Below are 10,249 nucleotides of genomic sequence, written 5' to 3' on the forward strand. Positions count from 1 at the left end.
GGCCCGGGAGTCGCCGGGGGCCGCCGCGGGGCAGGGGGTGCCGCAGCCGGGCGCCGCTCCGCGACCCCCGCCCAGGAGGGCACCGCGCCTGTCCCCCTCCTCCCCCAGGAGCCCCCCTCTCTCCTCGCCCACCTCCGCCGGGAGCGAGCGCCGCGGCTGTGCGGAAAAGCCATGGGAGGCAAGACCTCGGCACCTGTTCAGCTGAAATCAAGGGCTTACAGTATACTGGGCAGTCTGGCTTGGTGGTAGGAGCGAACGAAAGGAAGGAGAAGCGAACAAGAAAAAGTGAGAGAGGATTGGAGTGACTGCCGCTGCCGGGGAAAAAAAAATAAAAACCCAAGGAAGATAACTGGGAAGGAAAAGGATTTTCATGGCGCAGGCTGCAGAGCTAAGCAAGAAGACTGAAGGTTGCATCTCTGCTCTTACAGTCTCTAACTGTCTAGGTCCAGATAATGAGAGATTGTGTTGAGGATGCTGCTGCTGCTCCCCTGTTCACTGTGGAAGCCATCTCCAAATTAGCCATTACATATGGAAACTGGAGACCAGAATTTTAGAAAAAGGGATTAAGGCGTCTCGTTTTGGGGGGGGTTCTCTCTTTATTTGTTTGGTTTTTTCTTGGTTCTTTTGTCTCTTTTTTTTTCTTTTTCCTTTTTCCTTTTTTTATATTTCAACCAGAACGTTTCCGATTTAAAAGGCAAGCCTGTTCCCGTGTGGTCTTTCTAATTTACACTCTTTTCCGTGGGCTTTCTTACCTCTCTTTTTTGATATCTATCTCTCTATATATACCCATTATATTATTAGTCGGAATTATTATTCTTTTATTTTATTAAACACACACACCCCAAGAATCAGAAGGCGGTTGGGTATTTGTATAATGAAGAATTATGGGGCTCTTTGACAGAGGTGTTCAGATGCTTTTAACCACCGTTGGTGCTTTCGCTGCCTTCAGCCTGATGACCATAGCTGTGGGGACCGACTACTGGCTTTACTCCAGAGGGGTTTGCAAGACTAAAACTGTCAGTGAGAACGAAACCAGCAAAAAGAACGAGGAAGTCATGACCCATTCTGGATTATGGAGAACCTGCTGCCTGGAAGGTATTTGATTCTGGATCTCCACCCCCCCCCTCCACTTTCCTCTCCCCCTATCCCATATCCCACCCCCAATAAATCCCTTCACATTCCACCATTTTCTCACTTCATTCCTTCCACCACAATTGAGAGTGGTGGGCTTAGTTACATGGGGTACAGAGGCAAGAAGACAAGCAAATTATTTGTTGCTCCGTTCCCTTCTCCCTTCCTCAGCCTCTGCCCTACACTCTCCCCAGAATTTCACTTCCCCCTTCCGACGGGAATAATATGCGTCTTACAAAAACACCAAGAGACCCTTTCAAAAAGCAACTATGTGGTCTACCTGTCTTCAGATTGTTTGTATTGCCTGGGAAAGCAGTGCCAAAATGCTGTGTTATTGCTGTGCTCTGTCTGCAGCCACAGAGTGAAATAATTTGTCTCTTCACAAATGGCTTATTTGCGAAGACTAGACTGGGAGTGAGGAGCAATGTAGGGAGGGGGTGACTGCGAAGCAATTCAGATGTGATTATTGATTCAGAAGAAGAGAGAAAGGGAAATAACCCTGCCATGTCCAAAATGCCTCATATGTTAGATCTGGTGATTCCAGACCTCTCAAGCAGAGTTCAGAGCATTTCATAATGTCTGTGAGCAACCACATCTTACTGGGCTGGGTGCAGGGGGGTCTATTTGGCAGCTGATTGGTTTGTCTGGGGGCTGGGATCTTTCCCCTGCTTGTTTGTTGTTGGGGGTAGATTTTTGTTTGGGGGCTTTTCTTTAAGGTTTATGGTAAAGGCTAAAAATAAACAAGTGTCTGAATAGAAAAATCAGCCTAACTCTTATGTGGTGAAACCGCACAGCAACTCAGTGACATGTCTGATGGCAGAAGAGCCACTGCCGCAGCCAACTTCTGGAATCAGACGTTCCTAAGGGAGGGGGAGAGAAGTGAGGGGCCAGCAGTTCACTTTTAAATATGTGTTGCTCAGTCCTGCTATTGGCATACATGTAGGCTGGGGAGGTGGTCTGCAGCCAGTGCTGGAGGGATAGGCGCTACCGATGTAAATGCGTGGTTTTATGTTACACACGTAGTGGGAAGGAGGCAGCGAGAGCAAGGCAGTGCACATTGCAGCCCGGTATCAAAACGCTGCTTATGAATCAGCCCCCCGCCAGAGAGTGGGCTATGGGGGCTGATGGGTGCCTTCAGATATCGCCTGGGTCTGCTAGTGCCCCCCAGAGCTGGGTGTGCCTGGAGCTCCCTGATGGGGGAGAGGGGAAGCGAGTACCGCAGGAGCGATTTTCTGAGAGTGCACTGGGAGATGCAAGGCAGGGGGAGGGGGAATAAACTGTGTATTTCCTTATGTCTCCCACCAAAGCAAGCTAAAGCTACTGTTTAGAAACGGTTGTGTCCGGGAAGAAGCACGAATTTCCCCCCTGTTCTTGGTGCAAACGGTTGAGTGATGGCTGGACATGTTTTGAATAGCTAAGTGACTTCATTGAGCGATGGTCTATTTGACGCATACTGCATTTAGTGCCCTTTGTCAACCCAAACTGCTGCCTTTTAACATATCCTGCAGAGGAGCTCTATGCTGAATACTATATGCTGTCTCCACGCCAGAAAATCAATAGCAGTAAATTAATGGGGGATGTTTTAAACACACTCGCTCGCGCACATGCACGCATTTCCTCCAAATAGATAAATATATGGAGATATGTATTAATAAAGAATGAAAAGCTTTTCACATAGCTATTCATTACAACAGGGGAGAGAGACATCTCCTTAATTAAAAATTAATGAGAGATGGCAAAAAAAAAAAAAAAAAAAAAGCAAGCCCAAAAGTGAAGCCATGTGGGGAGAGAGGGAGGCTGTGGGGAGAACTCCCCTCCTGAGCTATGTCCCCAAGCCGGAGGGCAGAGGGAGGCTGGGGAGGAGACAAGAGGTGTGAGGACCCTGGCCAGGAGTGGCAGTGAATTCAGATCATGTCCATGTGCCCACAGAGCTGGATCCAGAGGGACGCAGCCGGAGGGGGAGGAGGAAGGGGCGGGTGAGGTTTGTCAGATCAGAGGAGCCTCAAGGCTCCTTCTCCTTTACATCCAGCTGGACCCCACAGGGACTGTGGAGAAGTGGTTGTGGGATAAGGGAAAGTGTCAGGATGCTCCCTATTAAAGGTTCTAAAGTGCTCCCGGCCCCTCCCAGTGCCATCTTCGTCCCCTGCCCATGCTCTCATGCAAAATCAGACTGCAACCCTACACAAGAGCTGGGAAAGGCAGCATGAGAGGTGGTGGGATTCTCTTTTGTCCCCACCACACAAAGGAGGGGACTGGTTAGTTCCTCAGAGCCACTGGATGTGGGGCAGAAGTGGTAAGCAGGGCTGGAAGGTGCTAGGAATGACCTGGGAGCAAGTTCTGCCCTGAGCATCCCCAGACTGAGGACACAGGTTGTCCCAAAACTTTTGAGGTGAGCTAGGTAACAGGAGTTCCATGGCCATACACTGAGCAGGACATGGTCATGGCTGTGCCTCATGGCTGGGGATGCCTCTGACTGGCTATCCTTATCCAAAGTCTGCATGGGCTGGTGGCTGGCACTCCTTAATCCCAGGATGGCACAGCCAAATGTACCCAAAAGGGAGACACAAGAGGGCACTGGGCAACCAGATGTCATATCTGATCAGCCAGAAGGTTGTCTTCCTTCTCAGCACAAGGTGTCCCTGATTCACTTGATCTCCCAAGTGAGAGCTGCAAGCTCGGTGGAGAAGGGTGCAGCAGAGGCTTCTTGGCCCCAAGGTGCAGGGGTTGGACAGGTTTGGGAAGGAAAGGGGTTGCTCCCAGGAGGCTGTGGAAATGGCCAAACCCTTGGACTCTGCTCATGCCCTGCTCACAGTGTGTCAAAACTACCTGGTGAAGAGTGTGGGACAGAAATGGTGCAGGCCCATAGGATTTGGAGAGGCAGTGGAGAGGAGGGCAGAGGAATTTTAATGAGAAAATAATCAAAGAAGGAGCCAAAACCATCTTCTGCTAACAATAGGAACACTCTGATGAGGTTGCCTTCATTTTGGGGGACATAAGGGAATGCTAGCGCTAGCCAGCACTGTAGGCTGTCAGAAATGGTGAACTCTTCATATTCCAATGCTGTGGTAAATTGTATTTCTTTTTCTTGGCCAAGATATCCAATAACGAAAAGGGTTGTGGAGGCTCAGCCTGTGCACACAAATATGCTGCAATAAGAAAGCGAGTTCCCCTTGAACAATTTGATTCCTGGGCTTTTAGGATTTTAGGGTTCCCCTCTGTTCTGTCATTCAACATTCTCAGTCAGTATCTTCGGAGCTTTGTGTTGCTCCAAACAGCACTGTCATTTTGCGTCTTCAGCCTCTATTGGACTCCCTTTCCTCTCTTTCCTGCATCCTACGGGGAGCCCCTCTTAAACAGCGGGGCTGGAGCAGAAAAGAGATGGCAGTTCCCATTACTGCAGACCATGCTTCCAATTCTTTTCATAATCTTCCTTTAGATAATTCTCTTTAAGGCTTTGGGAGTGCTTAAATGTGTACCTGAGTGGCTCAAAAATCTTTGCTCTTCAAGAAAAATGGCAGAATCTACCTCAACTCCGGCAGCTGAGGCCCATGGGCTCATGACACACATGTGTGCTGCACCTCTTACAACTTTGAAATGGCTGCAGAGCTTCCAGCCTAATTCCTCCTTGGCACCAAATGCTTTTAAAACACTTTTTATTATGAGTGATGCCTTGTCTAATTCTTTCATTAGCTCCTGTAGATCTCCTACAGGATCTCAAAAAGTGAATGACGAAGCCTTATCAGGGTCTTATGAAGCAAGTAAATTAAATGTATTTTATATCTGTGGGTTATTGGTTTTGTCATGTTGTCATTATTATTAGGAAAGGGGTAGGTCTGAGAGGCTTTTTTACTGAGAAGGGAGAGAGAGGAGTCCAGGGCAGGCAGGCATGAGTGATGCGCATGAGGTTAGACATCCCTGTAGATCTTACTGGTGTGAAGGCAAGTAATTGAATGGATGTTGGTGCAGAAAATAATTCCTGCCTAGAGACCCTTCCCAAGGAAAATTAATGAGCTGATCTGTTCCCTTTCCAGTTTGTTATATCTGTGCAGCACATGAGAGTTAAGTGCAATTTCGGTGTTTGCAGAAATGAAAAGCTGATGGCAAGGCAAGGCAGGACACAGGCGCTGGACACAATCCTGGTGCTGCGTCTCTTCCCCTCGCTGCTTCTTTCACTGCTGTCTGCTGCTGGGCCACTTCTTTCCCTTCACACGATCTTACGAACGTTTCTTCCTTGTCTTCCCTCTTATCTCTCTTTCACCCTTCATTTTCCTCATCCCTAGTTCCGCCCTGCAGAGCTGCCCACTGTCCTATTTCTACAGATCTACAAAGCTGATGGGGTCCTTTCCCCTGCCTCTTGCTGTTCTACACCAGGAGATTTCCAGGGAAGGAGTGCAAATAGCAGTAGATTGAATGAGGGTCCCCATGCTTGGCGGTGCAGGAGCATCCCAGAGCATAGACCAGAGATGCAGGAGGCAGAGGCTCGGTGCCGCACTGCCTGCTGCCGGCATTGCCTCTGCCAGGCAGAGGGAGGATGCAGAGCTGCATGGGCCTGGTGTGAAGAGGGTGGCAAAGGATTTCCAGAAGTGGGGTGCAGGTGGTGAGGGGGAGGCACACGGGATCCCAGGCATGGGTGGATTTAGTTCTCACATAGCTTAAATTCACAAATCTCCAAGAGCTGGGGATTCAATGGGCTGAGACCTGCAAGCTCACTTCATTTCAGATTTGACAAGGAAATGCTGTTTCTTGCCAACCAGCTGCTAGAACTGACTTCTAAACCGTGTCTAAATTCTGAATCTCCCTACTGACAGAGAAAGAGGAATGGGTTAATATTGTCCTGAAATGCACCAGAAATTGCCTTGCTGAAGAGAGTGAGAGCGAAATGCAGTGGGAGGGACATGGAGATGCAGTGTGGCAGCAGTAATGTATAAAGAAATTACACAGAGATAGAACAAATGTCTCTTTGCCAGGGAGACCAGGAGCTATTCCTATCCCACGATTCCATGTTAACCCATCCCTCTCCCACCCAAGCCCCTCCGCTCCATCTCGCTCAGCTGCGGTTCAGTGCAAGCTCATCGGGAATTCATGGGAGGAGGGCCGCTGGGGCTCGCCAGCAGCATCTCCATATTTATTTCCTTTAAAAGCAGCATCGAGCAGGTTGCCGAGGGGAGCGGGGAACATTTCAGGCTCTCAGCTGGCTCTGCCCCTTGCCCCTGTTTTAAGAGCAGGATTCCCAACCAAGCATACCCTCTTTATCCCAGGGGGGAGCCCTAGCCACTGCGTTCTGCACTGCCTCCCCCTTCACATCACCCCGTTGCTGAGGATGCACTGCTGCCTTCCTGGGCACCACAGCCTCCTCCTTGCAAGGGGCTTCTGGGGAGGATGAGGGTCTGCTGCCTGAGGAGGGGTCACCAGCAGGGCTTCCAGCCCCAGGGCTGCAGCAGCCCAGCAGGGACATGCAGAGCACAGGATAGGTCAGGGGTGCGGGGAGCAGACTGCAAACACAATGCACCCCGAAGTTTTTTTTTCCCTCGCTTGCATGACCCCAGCTCGCTCCTCGCCCTCCATCTTTGACTCATTCTATCCATCTCCATTTTAATTTGTTCTCGTTTCCCTCCCCTGTTTTTCCTCTTTATTTTTCTCTTTCATCTTCACGTCTCTTCTGTGCTCTCTCAGAAGCAGCTTCCCCTTCATTATTCCTCCCTGATTCTCTCCAAGTTCTCCAAGGCCCATCCCCCTTTGCTCTTTCCTGTGTTACATTAGCTTGCCCTTGCTTTCCTCTGTCCCCTTTGCTCCTGCCGTCTCATCTGTCTGTCCTCTTTCCTTTTCTCTCTGCCATCACGTCACCCTGGCTGCCCCCTGTCTCACATTCTCTCAGCCCAGAGACCCCATCCTTTCAGAGGTCCTTTCCAAGGCAACCCCTCGGGGTGGATGTCCCCCTTCTCTTTCTCTGGCCAACCTCCCCCCGCTCCAAGCAGCCTATGACACCGGTTGCTGTTGCTGCCTTCTCTCACCCGCAGGGCACTACGGCTCCCTCTGAGCCCCCCCCTTGTGCTCCCCTCATTGCTCGTTGCCTGTGGTCAATCCGACATCCCTTCACTTTGCAGCCTCCAACCTCTGTGGCTGGAGGGCTCACTGGCAGCACAGCTGATGAGCTGGCTCATCTGCATGCAGCCAGCAACTGGGCTGGAAGGAGCTCCCGGCAGCCCTAAATACCCTCCCTGCCAGCCCTCAGACATGAATCAGGCCAGGCTCCAACAGGAAAATCGGGGTCTCTGCAGCCTTCACCCCGGGGCTGTTGCTGTGCACTACAGGGAACATCTCAGCAAACAGCCGTCCTTTTCAAGCTGCTTACAGGAAGAGGATTCTCTCTGAGAACCTCAGGATCACCCAAAGGGGTGAGGAGAATGGGGCCAGGGTCTCCAGTGGGTCTCAGTCATCAGATCAGAGAGTACCATTGGCTGGTGGGAAAAGGAGGGCTGTAGGGCTTGCAGGGCTCTAAATGAAACACAGCAGCTCTTCAGTTCTCTGAAACAGGAATATTGCTACCCATGGCTCAGGGCATTGCATGGCTGTAGACAGAAAACCCACCAGCAGCAAGTCCCCTAGCACTAGGAGTGGAGCACGGAGGATAACAGAGCGCAAGGGGTAATCTGAGGGAGGAGGTAAAGCCTTAGGAGGGTTCATAAAAGGCGGAGTAAGGAGGGTAAGGAAGACGTGTGATAAGGATAAGGGATAAGGAGGAGTAAGGAAGACGGTGTGTATGAGGACAGCCTGAAAGACTAGATGTGTTTGCCTGGAACAGGAGGTGAATGAGCGGGAAAGCAATTGGATTGTGTTGAATAATGAATGGGCTAAAGAAGATGGATCAGTAGCTCTTGATTTCCCCATTTTGTAACACACAGACAAGAGGACCTGACGTGAGTCACCGGAGACCCAGTTAAAGCTTTCTCATTTGATGCGTATCAGGGCTGTGGAGTTTATTGCCACCGGAGCTCCCGTGGCCAAGATTTTAACAACATTTAGCAAGCAAGTGGGCATTTACAACAGAGTTCACGAAAATTAAGCGTCCTCATAATGGATATGAACAGCGTTTTGGGTGTTTCGTAATTCAGCAATTAAGCTAGGCTCCATAAAAACTAGGATAACATTTCACAAGGGCAGTCTATCCCCTATCTGACTGCCATGTGCTTCTTGCCTCTTCCCTGAAACATTTGTCAGGGATTAAACGGAGCTCAGATTTACTTCGTCTGGTGTTTCTTTTGTTTCTAGATGCTCTGCTATGCAGTTGCAACATAAGATGCAAACTAGGCCTGCGTTTCTGCCAGTGTCAATGACTGCCCTAATTTGACAAATTAACTGTGAGTTTAGGTATTTCTATCATATTTTGTTAGAAAGGATCTGGGATATAGAGCAATTAAGAGCATACAGAATTAAGTGGAGTCCTTTTTCTTCACACCCCAGGGTATAAAGTAAGTAGTTAGCAGTGAAGGTACTACATAAGTGCAAAGAATTATTATTGTTGATATCCCTGCTTCCCAGAAAGCAATAGGCTTTGGGTCTCTTTGATGCTATCACGACTAAATTAGAAACGAGGTTGTCTCTTTTCTCTTGCATCTGTGGCAATGATTACTGAACTGGCATCTGATGACGTACAACACTGTAGTGTTCCTATGCACAAGGGATGAAGGCCTGATTCTCCCCTCCTTTGCACTGGTGCAACCTCAGTGACTTGGAAGGAGCTGTGCTGCTTTCACGGTCCACGAAGGCAGGAGAGAAATCAGGCTGAGGAAGGGCTGTGCATGCTTTAAACAGCTGTGTCCCTCGAGGTCACCGTGTGCCCTGCTTCCCCACTGCCATACCCCACAAACCAGGGGCTCAATTTGCCTTCAGTGCATGGGGCACCCATTTATGCCAGCTGTTCCTCCAGCCCAGCAGTACCTTTCTTAAAACTATTTCCATTGTCACCATCTTGCACCCCCTCTAGAAAAGTCCAAGTTGGCATCCCTCTCTGTGGGACAAAAGTCCTCTTATGGATGCCCTACCTGGGGTTGGTGGAAGTGTGAAATGGTAGAGGAGACCATGCATTCCTCGGCATCCAGCTTCTGGGTTTTCTTCCTTCTGTATTTCTGTCTTTCATGGAATCTCTGTCGTTTGCTGACAGCTTTCTGTCTCCCAACCCCATTTATCCCATTTGTGTTACAGAAAAGCTCCCCTGTAAAATTCCAAACTACACAGAGTTTTCATAACAAGCCCTGCAGGATAGGTGAAATCCGCTTCTGTTTCTGTGGCACAGGCTGCTGGAGATTTTATACCAGCTTCCTATCAAACCTATAACTCCCCAGAGAAGCGTATGGACTTTATCCTGCACCTCCTGTTCCCCTAGAGCATATGCTTCTACCTGTTAGCCTTGAAAAACAGAAAATGAGGATGGTATACAAAAACTTGAGACTGCAATGCCATGCTATCCATGGGTAGGAATTCCTCTGTTGTGTGTTTTTGCTAGAAGCAGAACAACTATAAATTTCTGATTTAGCTTGTTGTATAAAGTATACATTCTGTCAAATAAAGAATAACACTATCCACCTCCATCCCCTGGATTTCTTCCTATTTCTCAGTTTTCATTCTCTCCATGAACATGATTTTTTTAGCGTGTTTTATTTTTCTCCTCCCACTGCTTCATAACTGCATTTCATTCTTAAATTTGCCATCGCTCAGGGAAGTTCCCTCTTCCTTCAGGTCCTGTTTATACCACCAGTGTAGCTTCAGTGTGATGGATCTCACTTGAACACTGAATATTTCCCAGGTTTATGGTCATGTTCATTCAGTGTCATAGACCAAGCACTGTCAATCACACAGCTTTTCATCCAACCCTATTTGCTGACTCCTGCAACCTATCCACTGCAAATCACACATTTCTGAGAACCTGTTTCTGGAGCTTCATTCCATCCTGAAAATGCTGCTTAGAGCTTTCCCTTTTTGGTTTCATTTTGTCTTTTTTTTTTGCTCATTCCACCAGTCCCCTTCAGAATGCACTGCTGCTTCTTTTCTTCCCTTTTTCTCTGCTTACTCTCTCAGATCTGCCATCTTCTCTTCCCTTCCCTTCCCTTCCCTTCCCTTC

General features: G+C 49.0%; 1 protein-coding gene across 1 annotated transcript in view; it reads left to right on the forward strand.

The window, feature by feature from the left end:
- The window catches only part of CACNG2 (calcium voltage-gated channel auxiliary subunit gamma 2), a 46,670-nt gene continuing 37,290 nt past the window's right edge, over positions 870-10,249 (forward strand). The window contains exon 1 of the mRNA XM_021386023.1: positions 870-1,095. Within this exon, the coding sequence (XP_021241698.1) occupies positions 885-1,095 (211 nt within the window). The 5' untranslated portion in view covers positions 870-884. The remainder of the gene's footprint in view (positions 1,096-10,249) is intronic.

This window comes from Numida meleagris, chromosome 1 (genome assembly GCF_002078875.1).
Source record: "Numida meleagris isolate 19003 breed g44 Domestic line chromosome 1, NumMel1.0, whole genome shotgun sequence".
Taxonomy (NCBI): Eukaryota; Metazoa; Chordata; class Aves; order Galliformes; family Numididae; genus Numida; species Numida meleagris.